We start from the raw sequence: 15,173 nt of genomic DNA on the forward strand, positions 1-15,173 counted from the left end.
TCACAACCTGGTATATATGAAAATCCTTCTGCTTATTCTCAAAAATTACTTAAGCATCTTTGTATAAAGTATCTTTGTTGCTGATTTTTTTAATTCCTTCTCTGTCAAAGAGCAAGCTTAGAAAAATCCCACCAAAAACTGAAAGTCTGATGGAAATGTAAGTACCAGGAATGTATAGTGTGAAATCTTAAGAATGGATCTGCATCAGGTACGTTTCTGGACAACTGTTGTTAATGTTAGCACACCATCTTCAACCACTATCTTCCTAAGAAAATTAGTTTGAATGGAAACAATAACTGTAAGATTTTCCTTCCTATTACCTGATCAAATTATAGTTTTGCATGATGTTAATTTTGGCTTGTAACTATAACCTGTAATCTATTTTTAGAAAATAGTAAAAGATTATCATGTGTACTAAAAGTGATTAACCATTTAACCAGATGTATCTATCAGGTGAGATCAAGGTCTAGCCCAGTAACTGCCAGAAATGGATCCCTAGAAGAGCATGGGAACAAAGCAATCATTTGAAGATACCTCCCCAGAATACCTCCCCCAATTTACAATGTACAGTTTATGAACCTTCTGAGCCAGAGATGGTGTCAGTGTTTAGTGGCTCTCAACTGATTTTTCTTCCCTGGTCTTGTCAGTTGGTTTTTTTGCTTGAAAGCATGACACGTAAACTTTTAGCATCCACAACATCCTGCAGGAAGAAGCTCCACAGCTTAATTAAACAATATGTGAGGAACCATTCTCCTTTGTTTGCTTTCAACATGTTAACTGCTAGTTTCATTTGATGGCCCATAGTTTTTGTACAAAGAGAACAGACAGGGAATCACTGTTTCGTATTCATTGACATTTTGACTAAGAATCATGATTTTACAGACCTCTAATATGTTCTTCCTCAGTTGTCTCTTTTCCAGACTAAGGATTCCTACTCTATTTGGTTGTTCCTCATATAGAGGCTGTTGAAAATCTGCTCTGAACTTACAATTATCCAGTCTAAGCCATTTCTGCTTCCATTTCCAGTTGCTTATTCCAGTCCCTCTCAGGTCAAACAGCAAATCAACACGTGCGCTTGTATACTAGCTGAGGAGATGCAAACATGTGGTAAGAGGCAGGAGGGAAAGGCTAGGTAGTGAAGAAAGTAGCATGATAATCAGAAGATAAACTGACTGAGAAAATTATAATCAGCACACCAACTACAATTAACATCCTAATTCTTTACTGATGCTATTATACTAATTCTTCTTGCATTGTCATTAGCTCCATAAGTCATTAATATCTGTTTCCCACAAGTTAAGATACTTGACTAATGCTGTATTTGTTAGCTGGTATCACATCAACACTAAGCGCTTCCCCATTTGTAAAAACGTCTTCCGCACTATATTCTGTTTAGATATTTAAAAGGTTAACATTGAGTTCCATTTGCAATGCTGACCTAGCAAGAAAGAAATTAATTTGGCATTACAGCAGTAACATCAATTTCCCATGTAACTTTAGTAATGCATTTACTGGAAAGAGATTAATATCAATTCCATAAATCATTCACATGCTTTTTCCGGAGTTTGAGACATCTGAGTAATGTCATATATGTTAACTGATACCACTTTGTGCATGCTACATCCATTAATCTATGCCTAGGGTCATCATTAAAAAAAAAAAAAAAAAAATCAAAATCAATCTTTTGTTCTTAATTTTTTGTGACTTCTAACTTGCAGTAGTCCAAAAGTATTGATACTCTGATAGAATAACACTGCTCTGAACTGGGAACACATATTTTCAGAAAAGGGAAACATTTTTGTTAAATTATCCCTACTCGTAGCAATAACCACTTAATATCTTTATGTAAAATATGGCATAAATTACTGTCAACAAATAAGGAAATAACTAAAATAGTTTCATTAATCAGACACACCTCAATGCCACAAAAGTAGGCTAAAAACAGACATCATTACTGAAATAATATATCAACTTTCATTTCTTTTGTTTCTACATTGCATATGAGCATTCTCATAGAAGTGAAAGCCAAAAAAGTCTACCTGACTTAGTGATTCTAGCTAAACATGATATATTATAATACAGAAAATTTGGAATAACAACTAGTTTTTGCTCCAAAACACAGTTTAGTCTACTACTAAAAGTGTTTACACTGGAAGAAAGCAGCTTTGAACAGCTTTTGCAGTTTTTATTTCTATTAATATGCCATTATTACATTTGCCTGTATTGCTTTATTCCTGTTCTAGGGTATCATAGTAGTGCCACTGAAATCAAGGTGAAGAAAGGTATTTCTGTTCACCTAAATGTAAACATGCACAGGATCAGCTTGTTTAACAATTTTGGAAGCATATTACAATTGTATGTTAGATGGCCAAAACGCAACTATTTCCTAGGGTGGATTTCAGTTTTTCTTTTAACATTACACTAACAGTATTGTCTTCTGTATCGTCTTAGTTTCCATTTGTAAACTTTTTACAAACAAAAATGTCCATTTCAGAAAATGTTTGGCAACCTAAATTTTACAGTATTTTATTAATCACAAGTAAAATTAATCTCACCTAATTTTAGCTATCTAAAGTTACATGTCAAGTCTTAGCAACTGAGACATAGGCACCCCTAAAGGGCAATTCATCCTATATTATCTTTGCTTTTGTTCAAAAGATATCTTTCATGGTAAACCTCAATGGCCTATTTCACGCCTGTAAGTGGTTACAATGAGATCAGTGGAATGACAATCACTTACTGCAATTCTGAGTGTTGTGCAAAGTGTTTTATAAGTACATTATCCTATTTTTGAAATATAGAAAGATATTTAAAACCTTAACAAAAACGATACAAGGGTACTTCTCAGTCACATGAGATCTCTTAATACATTGTAGATCTTAACTTTTTCCAAATGATTAATATAATTTGCAATCCATCAGCACTGAATCTTTTTATCAGGTTTCTAATACAAAATATTTTATAAACCTGCTGTAGGAAAAGACAAACTAATGTTTGTCAATCATTTTCACTGCAAGGTGGTGGTACATAAGTCAACATAATAATATGAGGTTTATAGTAATTGAGATTGAATCTAAAATTTTACAAAACTTTAATTACAACCTTTTGAACATAAACTACAATACACAAATTACCCAATCATAACATTTTTTCATAAAAAAATAAGAATTCATCCAAAAGATAGAAGATTTAATGACTCTTGGCGGAGTTCCACTTTTTGGTTGAAATGAGAATAAAAGCAGACGGCAGCTTCATTTCTGATTTCAAGAAACACAGTATTTTTTAACATTTAAACAGCATTATATTTGACTAACAAGCCAAAATATGTATTTTCAAAACCTTATAAAAAGCCCCTGTATTTAACAGTATGAATGCTGAGATTTATGAACCTCTGTGAGCCAACACTGTTCCTTCAATCCTCAAAAGTAATTACAAAACAAGCAATTTGAGCCACAAGCAGCAGAAACTGTCGAGCTTGGGTTTTTAGGGTTTTTGTTTTCTGTTCCATGTTCCATCACTATAACTGTCCTCACAACACATCACAGTCTACCACTTAACTCCAGCTTCCTCCCATGTTCCTATGACATCCTACCAGGTAAGACAGAAGGCACTGTGCTTAATCCAGACATATGTACAGGCCAGAGTGACCAACCAAGACACGCGTGGTGACTGGCAAGCCAGATGATACAAAAAAAAAGGAACAATATTTGAATTTCCCTTGTATTTTTCTTCAGTGAAGCCACAGCTGGCAGTGTCAACAGAACTTTTTCATATGCCAGTTCTCTACATCAAGAGCCTGGGGAGTCAAAAGCTATAACCACTTTGAGCCCACCTTGAAAGCACTCTGTGACGGAGCTGTGAAGGCAACTTGTGGCTACACCCAGCAAACAGTCTTTGCACAATGAGAAAAAAGGTGTGGATGCCTCTACAGGCACAGGTGTATTCTGAGCTCAGAGGAACTTTAGTCCTGTCAAAGCACTACGAGCACTGCAGTGAAGATGATTGCTGAGTGGAAGGTATTTCTTACAAACTTTCTGAAGGTATAGTTCTGTAGCAGTCGTAGAAATACAGCCTCAATGCATGACAGTGTGAGCCATGCCTTGTACTCTGCCAGAATAGGTGTTGATGGACTCTAGACAGTGCAAGACCAGGTATTTTAAAGAGCAAGTCATGCATATTGTCTGATGGCATCCTCTAGACTACCACAAGAATCCAGTATGTTTGAGGTTTCTCCTGATTTATATGAGATGAGTGTGCAGGGAACCTGAACTTGAACTGCTTCAACACTCAGAGAATCTAGTCAATCACCGGACAGCATAAACTCAAATCTGTAGATTTCAATCTTTACACAAAAACAAAGAAAAATATGCATGACCAAGAGCTTCTGAGGTTTCATGGTCCATTTCAGAGCTATAGGATAGCTGCAGTTGTGCTTCTAATACAACTTACTGTGTTCTGGCCTATTCAGCCATGCTTTTGGGCTTGGAAGAAAAGTGATGTCACTGTCAGCTATATTTCTTTTCTCTGAATCCCGACATAAATGACATTTTTGCAGCCTGCATAAGCAATGGTCAAATCCTTGAAGTTCCCATGCTTTGGAGTCATTGCCAAAATTCATCCTCCTTTTTGCAGAGCCGGAAGATTAGACTGGCACTCTGCACAAAGGGTTGAACTGGCATCAGCACCATAAAAATACTGGTCTCTTTTTAAGGATTGAGACATTTGTTTTATGTTTTCTTTGTCCACTTTGCAAAATACATGTGAAAGGCTTCGTGGGTATCATGTAAAATTAATAAATTAAATAAGTGTTACCTCATGCAGAAGCAAAGCTACTGCAGTTACGTAAGTTCTCAGAAAAAAACTGTTTTCCAGCACTGGAGGTATCATCCTCAAACACGTCTGGTACAGGAAAAAATGACTAAGCAAATAAAAAAAAATCTTAGCCACAACACAGAAGAGGCTGCTGACTAAACTGATGCCATCAGAAATAATGTGCACTAAGCCAACACAAGACAGTAGGGGCAGTTGGCTAAACTAAACTTTAAAGTCATTTAGATCCACACAAAATAAAATGTCTGAAATACCAATTCGCCTTGAGTATAAGATGCCAGATTCCCTGAAGAACATTTTTACACCAAAATCTGGGCCTGACTCAATAAGGAAGGACTTCTTTGTATAGCAAGAGTGAATACAGCCTTTTCCCTGAAGCACTATATTCTGCAAAATTCCCAGTTTTGCCAGAACAGATAGGATGAGAGGTGAATATTTGTACAGCACTGCATTGCTGCTAAACTGAAGCTGTGTTAATAATTTAATGCATTAATCAATAATAGGAAAAGGAATTACAACTGACCAAATGTATACATTTCAAATGTGACATTTATTTCCTTTAAATTGGTTCTATGCGTAGATAACTGCTCTTCCATTTTCCCCTGAAACTAAGTCATGTTTCTTGTGAAAATTGACATTATCCAAAAATTATGTTGTGGTATGCAAGAACTCTGAATTTTCATCAGTTTCTTTTATGCTAATGATAAATTAATGTTAAAAGTTTCTTTTGGCCATATATATTCTTAAATATTAATAAAGATAACAAGGAAGATTCCAGTTAGAATGCTAGCTTGAACTACGGGAAACACAAATTCAAATTCCTGACATACTTGCAAGTTGATAATTCTCTCTCCTTCACTCCTCTGTCTGTTATTTGTAAGATAAAAGGTTCAACCACCATTCTTCATTTTCAATAATTGCATTTATTTTACAGCAATGATTTTTTCACTAATATTAGATTCATTAAGGCTAAGTTAAGTGCAAGCTACAAACTGGTTAGGTAGCTCTTCTTCTGAAACGGATCTGGACAGTATAAGGGATCATAAATTTTATAGAAGTCAACAGTGCCATGCTATTGTGAAAAAGATTGGACTGTCACATAGCAGAATAGATTGCAAGGCATGTCATGTAACAAACTCTACATAGTATTGGCACCAGCTTATCTGAGTATCATGTTCACCTTGGACCGTTGCCTGTCAAGAAAGGCATGGAACAACTGGAGAAAGACCAGAGGAAATAAAGAATGATAGAAAATTTGGAAAATGTGACTACTAAGGAACTATTGAAAAAAACAGCAGTTATTTAACCTGAGGAGGGAAAGGCCAAAGAAAGATATGATAGCAGCTTTCCATTAAGTCAAAGAAGAAAGGAATAATCTGCTTTCTGTGCCTATAGGACTGGACAAGAATTAATGCATTTTTGGTAAGAACATTTCTACGTAGAAATAAAATGTTTCTTATATTGAGCAAATTGCAGCGTTAGAATGGATTGCTGCTTTCTCATTGAAACTTCCCTCACTGAAAGTCTCTGAAAAGGATAGATAAATATCTGTCAGGAATAGCAAAAATAGTGTATTTTGCCTCTCAACAACAGAGTGGACTAAAAAGAAATCCCAATGCCCATTTTAATTCTATTTTTTATAATTTTTTGAAATCAAGGCACTTCGAAACAGCAAACTGGACATTGGTTTTCAGACTACATAGAAACACACCTCTCTGTCTCAAACAAATTCATACTTGTCAACACTATTTAATACAATAATGATAGCCATTACAAAAATGAAAGCATATTAAATAGCATTTCTTCTGTATGTGTTAATATTTTTCCTGCTTTCTACAAGTTTAATACTCTTTCTCTATTCTGAAAGGTATTTACTTCCAATTCTGCAGTATAAAATCATAGTCATTGAAAAATAGGTCTAGAAGCGAACCTTCAGTTCTGTTAACGAGATCTTTCAAGAAAATACAGAATGCAGCCAAAGAGAGAAAAGCCACTTACGGAATCACATTTAACACAACTTCTATTTTGAAAGCAAATCATCAACAAATACTCCATGGGTACCACTGTCCAGCCAGTTTTGCTCCATCCTAACATAGCTTCATTAAGACCAAGATCATTTGCAGTGAAAATGTTATATAAACCCGTGTCAAAAGTTCTACTAAAGTTACATTAGATATAGGGTTATAATCACTGTATAGTAGAACTATTGTGGTTTTTAATTCCATTGTGTTTATTTTTAAAGATTTAATAAATCCTTACAAAACTTTAACTGTAAAGAACCTTTAATACATCTTAAGTATGAGGGATCTTAGATTTCAATGACATACTCATGTTTAGTAATAACATCATCATAACAGACAAAGCACAAGTCTTAGAAAAAATCTATAAATTATATCCCAATAGTCTATTCCCTTCAGGTATATTTAGGTCTATAAGATAACACTAACTTGGAATTATTATAAAATTAATGTGACCTGTTTTCATAGAATCACAGCATCATAGAATGGTTTGGGTAGGAAGGGACCTTTAAGGATCATTTAGTCCATCCCCCTGCCATGGGCAGTGACATCTTTCACTAGATCAGGTTGCTCAAAGCCCGGTCCAGCTCGACCTTGAACACTTCCAATGATGGGGCATCCACAGCTCCTCTGGGCAACCTCTGTCAGTGTCTCACCACCCTCACTGTAAAAAATTTCTTCCTTGTATCCAGTCTAAATCTACCCTCTTTCAGTTTAAAACCATTGCTCCTTGTCCTGTCCCTACAGACCTTGGTAAAAAGTCTTTCTCCGTCTTTCTTATAAGCCCCCTTTATACACTGAAAGGCCGCAATAAGGTCTCCCCGGAACCTTCTCTTCTCCAGGCTGAACAACCCCAGTTCTCTCAGCCTTTCTTCATAGAAGAGATGTTCCAGCCCTCTGATCGTTTTCGTGGCTGTCCTCTGGACTCCTCTAGCAGGTCCATGTATTTCTTGTAGTGGGGACCCCAGAGCTGGATGCAGTACTCCAGGTGGGATCAGTTTTAGAATCTGTTCTTTGACAAAGGCAATTCCAATAGGATATTACCATTTTAAGGTGGTACTAAAAGAGCATCAATACACTACTGTATAAATGTTGTATTCTACTGTTTGGATAATAGGAGGGCACAGATTTTAGCATTAATAACAATTTCATAAAATATCCAATAACCAGTTAATTTGCTTCGACCAGTTAAGGTACTCTAAGCAATTACTTGGCTGACATATAACAAAAGATAAAGTGAATTTACATACGAAGTGTACACAATATTATCATCATTCTTGCTAATACATCGTCATCATGAGAAAGTAAATGAAGGTATTCATTTTATTCGTATTTGTATTTTGGAGGTGTCTGAATATGCAAAGCAACATCACAGCCTCATCATGCTACAATGTAAATAAACACAGTATTTCAAATAGCATCTGCCTCTATCACATGCTATTATTGTCAAAGTATATAAAGTACGAACGTTACCTTTGAACTGAATAAATGTTTTAATTTTAAAATATAATTAATTCTATTGTTCAAAAACTGGAATTAAACCATCATGCAATGATTCACATTACTTCACAAATAATTTGATGGCTGCTACTGATCCTTTTCATTGCAGAGCAGCTTAACACAATAAAGTAAATTTCTCAGCTTGGCCAACTGATTAATTTCATAAGCCATTTTCTGATACAAAAATTTATAAAACCGTAACTATTATAAAATAGCATCCAAAGTATTTTTAAAAACACATAACTATTGTCTGAATCTTCAGAGACATATCTTAAAAATAAAATCCTCTTTATTATTCACTGCATCATTTACACCTTTTACATAATGTAATCAAAGAATTTAAATAACTCAATTTAATATTTATCCAGGAACTGGGAGCCAGTATTCTACCCTGAGGGATGTAACTCTTCATAAAAAGCTCATTTTACAAGACATTGTAGCAGTTTTGGCATTACCAGCACCTCTCACATAAACCATGCTGAAAACTATAGTTTATCCTGCCAAATGCCTTTTATACATATGGTGTTTAACAGTGCTCTATAGGTCTGTAAGCCAATAATAATAGATTTAACCTAAAAATCTGGAAACACACATATATGTAACACAAAAATTTAAACAATGCTACATATTCATATATATTTATTTATCTACATACCCCACACACATATAAACATACATGATTAAAAATATTGTTTAAATTAATATGCTAACTATAACTCTTGTAAAAATAATTCCTCTTTCAATTTGTAGTAGCCTCCTAAAGTTTAATTCTCCTTCTATTGACACCAGAGGCAGAACTTCCATTAACCTCAGCAGTACAGAATTAGGCCACAAGAAACACAAAGAAATATATCTAAAGACAGCACGGACACATTCACAAAATCTTCTAACTATGCAAGGATGGGCTTGGTACTTTACAAGGTTAACTTCCCCAGTAAACTTCCAAATTAAATTTTAAAATCACACATTTTAAATACCAGATCTTTGATTAGTGGTCTACAAATACTGTATATAACAATAGAATAAAATCCAGTTATGTATCTACATATGGTAAGAGACGGACTTGATGAAATGTACATTGAAGGTAATAACAAACGTCACAACCCTTTTTACATTTGAACAGTCTGATTTTATGTCATACTCTGACTGAAGTGAATCAGTGAGTTAAGTAGTATTTAATGCAAGTCTTTTTTAGAATTAAGACACTTTTTATAAAGATGAATTATATATTTAAAAGTGTTAATATATTGACAACTCCTTAACATAAAATAATGCTGAAAATGCTTACCACTTTCAAAACAGGCATCAAATATAAGATGTCCTTTTTTAGGCTGTCCACAATAACCAGCTGGGAGAACAGTGTACTTGCTCACGTTCCCTGCTATGATATCTTCACTTCCTATGGCACTACCTGTTGCAGTAAAAGCAAAAAAAAGCATGAGCATAAAACAAAAAACTATAAAGAACAGTAGAAAGATATTCCCCCATGTTTTTCTACATAACATGAAATTTGCACCATTTAACACATGCAGCAGTAAATGAACTCTTTCTTTTCAAAGTTTATTTAAGAATTTGGATATAATAATGGCATCATATGTTAAAGCTTCTCTAAGTAACAAACCACACAGCCTGGTTTCTTGCACGTGCATGTCCTGTGCTGAACACTCCTGCATGCAATAGTCTGATATTCAGCTGGATCCACTTCTTTTGACTGGAGCTCTCTAATATGTATATTCTGTATGGATTCCCTAGAATTGAACTCCTTAGCAGAATCTTTATCATAATCCTCAGCAGCGTCTTCCTCACTATGGGCATTAATGGGATCTTTTTGCTCTATCCCGCTGCCTATTTTCATGCATTTTAAATGAACTTAGAACCTTTGAGACTGTTAAGTCCCACTCATATTTGAAATTTGAAAATTATTAGAAGGGAGAGACATACACTCATGGAGGCATGTGATTATCTGAGCCTTGCCTGCTTAGGAAACAAAACTCAGAAAAAGAACTTAAATAAAGAAAATTTTTTTTAAATGTGGGGTGTATTTCATAATAAAATATATGAGGACATAATTTTTCTATACAATGGCATGACTTTTGTCAAAATATATCAGTAGTATATACATTAAAAGCTTTGTCCTTCCAGTAAAATTATACTGTCTAACAAATTGCAGTATGCAAAAAATTTGTTTCCAAATAGGGATGGAAGACCACAGTGATTTTTTTCATTTGAGAAATGTACAAGAAAGTAAGTTAATATTTGTATGTTATACATTAATATTACAGTATAGTGAAAGAAATACACAATAATATAACTAGCTGTTCATTCTTTTGACATTTGCTCAGCACTTTCTTCACTACTGTTTGGACAACAAATCTTTAACAATAGAAAAACTATCTTCTGTGTTACAGAAAACTAGAAGAAATGGGTACGTCTTCAAGTGCAGAAGGCATGTGATGGAATAATGGGATGATAATATCTTATTTCACTCTGATAAATAGGGCTACTAAGGCTTCTAGAAATAGACTTTTGGTCTGTACTGATTTTTTGACATTTAAATGGGTTACGGGGGATGATGAATGTGACATAAAGCTCAATTTGTTTTATTTTTATATTGAAAACTATTTCACACAAATGTTACAAGCAATTCATATTGGCCCTGAATGATGAAAACAGCTTATTAATTAAAACTGACCTTTCCATACAAAAATGTATTCCACCTCTTGAGGCAAAACACCTTAGCTGAGGTAACAAATTATATCAACGTATTAGTGACACCACAGTTAAAGGGTCTGTCAGGCTTTCTATTATGTACCCATATTTTCAGAGGTATATAAATCCCAGATTAAAAAATATGTATATCCAGGTCAACACTCAGCATATAAATCCCCAGTCTTCTCAGGGAAGAAATTTGAAACTTACTCTCTTTGAGAAGTACTACAACAGAACAAAGAGAATTTAGACCTTTTCTTACTTTACCATAATCCAAAAAGTTAGATATTAAATAATGCATGCCATTATTTTTTAGCAAAATTATTATTTGCAACCTCAAGTTTATTTGGTTTAGACTGAATAATTACCCACAGATAGCAATCTGCAGCATTTAAACTGTTTTCTTTAAATGTAAAATTGCTACTTACGATATTTTTAGCTAGATGTTTTTTACCAGCATGCTGATACAATTTGCCTAAAGGCTGGTAACACCAGAGGCAAACTTAGACCTAGATGGGGCATCTGTGTATCTGTATGGACATGACTGTGTCACTTGATACAATTTATCCCTCCGTATCATGCAACCTGTAATTCCGAACAGCAGCCACAGGAAAACCATTTCCTCAGTTTCAGTTCAGTGCCACTTTTATTAAAAGGCCCCATATATCTGTTGCAGTTAGTCAAGTTAATCGTTTGTAATCCAACACATGGAATCAAGGATACAAAGAAAAATTCAGGGAAAACTTGCAGATCTCCACCAAGAATGCATGAGTTGCCAGGGACCAAAGGGAAAGAATGGGAGGCAGGGAGTCAACTGAGCAGAGCATTAAGAAGACTGAACTCTTACCAATAAATGCTCACGTGTAAGTCTCAGCTAAAATAGGCTTCTAGTAATTCTTAAAAGATAGCTGGGAAACACCGCTTAGACAAAGATGAAGAAACTAGAAAAGATTACGTTCATAATACTGCCACCATAAGACAGTGTAGGAAAAGCAGGCAGAAGACAGAGCTACATTTCCCTTTCCACCTAACTGACAAATTAGAAAATCTGCCAATGCAGTCTTTACATGCTGCAGAAGGAAGCTGTCAAGCAACTGTGTCCTAGCAAAAAGTTTCCATCTGCTCCTCCTGGCCTAATGTAGCCATTCAGGAATGAGAATAAAATCATCAAATAGCCTATAATTCATAGTCATTTAATAATATTAATCCCTCCTTGCATACTCTTTATTACACAGTACTTTGAATATTCAGAATGTACTGTTGTTATATTTTGAGTTATATTATCTTTAGTTAATCTCTAAACATGTAAAACCGCAGTCTTTGAACTTCACATTATTATATAGCACAACAGCATCATGTCCCTTCTGGCATGTTCTCCTTGGGTGATAAAGAAAAGGCCAGACCACTGACCGAAAAAGAGCCTGCATTGCTGTATTACTAGATTATAAAACATGGCTTCACACTTGTCTGTTCAGCAGATGCAGTGAGTGTTGCTGAGAATACATTACCATCTTCAGATGGAGGGAACTGTTATACTATGCCGTTAAGTCCTCTGACCAATAAAGAGATACTGCCCTCACAACTGGGGAGCCCTAAGTAGATTTTCCTGATTGAAGGCAAAGATGTATGACAGAACCTTGTAGGGAAGGGAAATAGTACTTCAATCTGAAACAAACTGAAAGGGAAAGAAGAGAATTAATGGAAGTATATCCTGCACATACACTTAAGGAGACCAGATTCTCCTTTCAAAAAAGGTTAGCTAAGACAAGCAAAGGCAAAAGAAACTTAGCAAAGAAATTTTCTCAGACTGTAGGTCTTATTTTGTCAACTATTTTTCTTGTAGGTTGTAAGACACATAGCTATTTTATTCTAATTCTTCATAGCTTAAAATCCTGGAGTCTCCAGCAAATCCCTAGGATTTACTTTTACCACACTATTAAACTGTAATGGTAATTTTCTATCAGGTATAAAATCTGTAGGTGTCTGAAATCTCTGTAAGTATGTAAGGTTTTAAAATAAACCCTGGACAGAGTCTTCTGGTATCTGCATTCATCACTATTGTCATCATGGATATATTTCACATCAAACTAGTGAAAATGAATAGAATCAGTTACAGGGGACTGGGATTCTTAGGAGGAAGAGTTTGGAAACTTCCTGAGCTTCTTGGTATTCTTAAATTCAAAGGGTAAAGCCAACATTTTTTTCATTTAGGCAAAAATGAAAACAGTATTTGCTACAATAAACACCATGCAAATTTAGGTACATTTTCTTTAAAAACTGCAGTTTCTAGAGGAAGGTACCTCTTTAGTAAGTAATAGTTACTGTTTGAATTGGTAAACAACGACTCCAGCTTCCAGCTGTGACAAACTTCAGAATCCACAGAGTTAGCAGCCGGCAGCTACCCTCATGCTACATTAGGTAGGAGAGCACAGCTGCATTAAAACAGACATAGAAAAATATAGAGTGAATTTGCCTGGAAAACCTGCATCATTCTTATAATCAGACTTACTGCCTAACAAGGATAGCCAATTAGAAAGGTAAGGTAACATGAAAAGATACTATAACTGCAAGTGAACTTTGTAGAAGTCTTTCTTTAAATATTACAAATGCTATCAAGATGCCTCTCATTCCGAGATCCTTATTTTAGAACAAACTAGGATACATTTTGCTACTGAAAATTTCTACAGTGTAAAGATCTAATAGCCAGATTCCTATCATCCAGGGGTCAAGAAAAGTTTCCAGGTATCCTAAGAGTTTCATCAGCCTTGAGCAGTATTGTTATTGTAAACCCACACAAAGAAGTGAATCCGAACTCTCAGTACAGTTTGCAACAAACAAAAATTCATTCAGATGACCAACGGAAACTCCTATTAGCTCCTAAATATAACAAGTCACTAGATGAACATTGCTCAACTCACGCTTTGGACAAGTAACACTTATGGAGGATATGCCAATAACAGTGTCTTCTCCACAAATCAGAAAACCGCAAACACAGTAATTTTAGGAAAATTCTTTTATATGATAGCATTTGTAGAAATCTATAGTCTTAATAGCTGATTATGTTCTCTTGTTCTTGATATTTTTTTTTAAATAAAAGCTTTTATATCTTTGTCCCTAGGCTTCAGCAGCACTGATATTCAGGAAGACTTGTTATTTCTGCTATCAGCTCTGAATGTTCTATGGCCATTCTAAAAATCCTACAGGCAGCAGCAGGCAGGAACGTGGAATTCCAGCTCCATTGGCTTAAAAAATGGTAAGAAAAAGAAGAAAACACAACTGTCATTTTGATGTTGACAGCCATGTATCCTGCAGCAAGGACTGGGCATGACCCTGAGAATCTAAACATACTGCAGAGAGTGTTGTCAATCTGAAATTTACTTAATTCACAGTCACTGTGATCTGAAAAGAAATGGAAGAAATTATGTTAAGACTACAAATCCCAGGGTTTGGTAGAATACCCGCCATGGTACCAGCCACACCTGCTGCCTCACATTCAAGTACTGTGCCCATATTGTCACCATTACCTATTTCAAAGGTCAAGCAGAACAAAGAAAATGTTGATTATCACAGAGGGCATTCTCATACAGCTTAGTCTAGTTCTAAAAAATAGTAACATTGTGTTGTTATTTAGAAACACAATTTGAGATAAAGCATCTTCAAAGTAATTGTCTCTTCAATTACTTTCCTCCTACAGTTTGACCAACAGACTGCTTGTCAAAAGTCCGTCTCCAAACTGTAAGAGGATATTCATATTGTAGAAAACATGCAGAATAAAAGACAAGCACTAGTTTAGCAGAGATTACCAGGTAAATTCTGAGCTTTGCAAAGGTTCTGAAAGTGCTCAGGAAAAATAAATTGCAAGCTTACTGCCATGGACTTTAAAAAGTTTGTGGTAGGTTGCATAAATAGGAAGGAACATTGTAATTCATTGTTTCATTTTTTTACTTTTACTACACAACTTACTCTTTCTACAGAGGCTACCAGACAACATATCCTTTTAACCTTCCTAACACAATTCCTTGGCTAATGCACCATTAACTTTTTTTTATTTTGGGTTAGAAGGCATAAGTACGTCTAAATACCTCATACTTCTTTAGATATACATACCCAAACTGA

General features: G+C 35.0%; 1 protein-coding gene across 1 annotated transcript in view; it reads right to left on the reverse strand.

Moving 5' to 3' along the window:
- AGBL4 (AGBL carboxypeptidase 4) overlaps positions 1 to 10,203 on the reverse strand; it is a 946,609-nt gene extending 936,406 nt beyond the window's left edge. Inside the window, exons 1-2 of the mRNA XM_050901055.1 lie at positions 10,020 to 10,203; positions 9,637 to 9,759 (exon numbers count right to left, since the gene is read on the reverse strand). Coding sequence (XP_050757012.1) covers positions 9,637 to 9,759; positions 10,020 to 10,203 — 307 coding nt within the window. The remainder of the gene's footprint in view (positions 1 to 9,636; positions 9,760 to 10,019) is intronic.
- Between the last annotated feature and the right edge of the window lie 4,970 nt (positions 10,204 to 15,173).

Source organism: Gymnogyps californianus, chromosome 8, assembly GCF_018139145.2.
Source record: "Gymnogyps californianus isolate 813 chromosome 8, ASM1813914v2, whole genome shotgun sequence".
Lineage (NCBI taxonomy): Eukaryota > Metazoa > Chordata > Aves > Accipitriformes > Cathartidae > Gymnogyps > Gymnogyps californianus.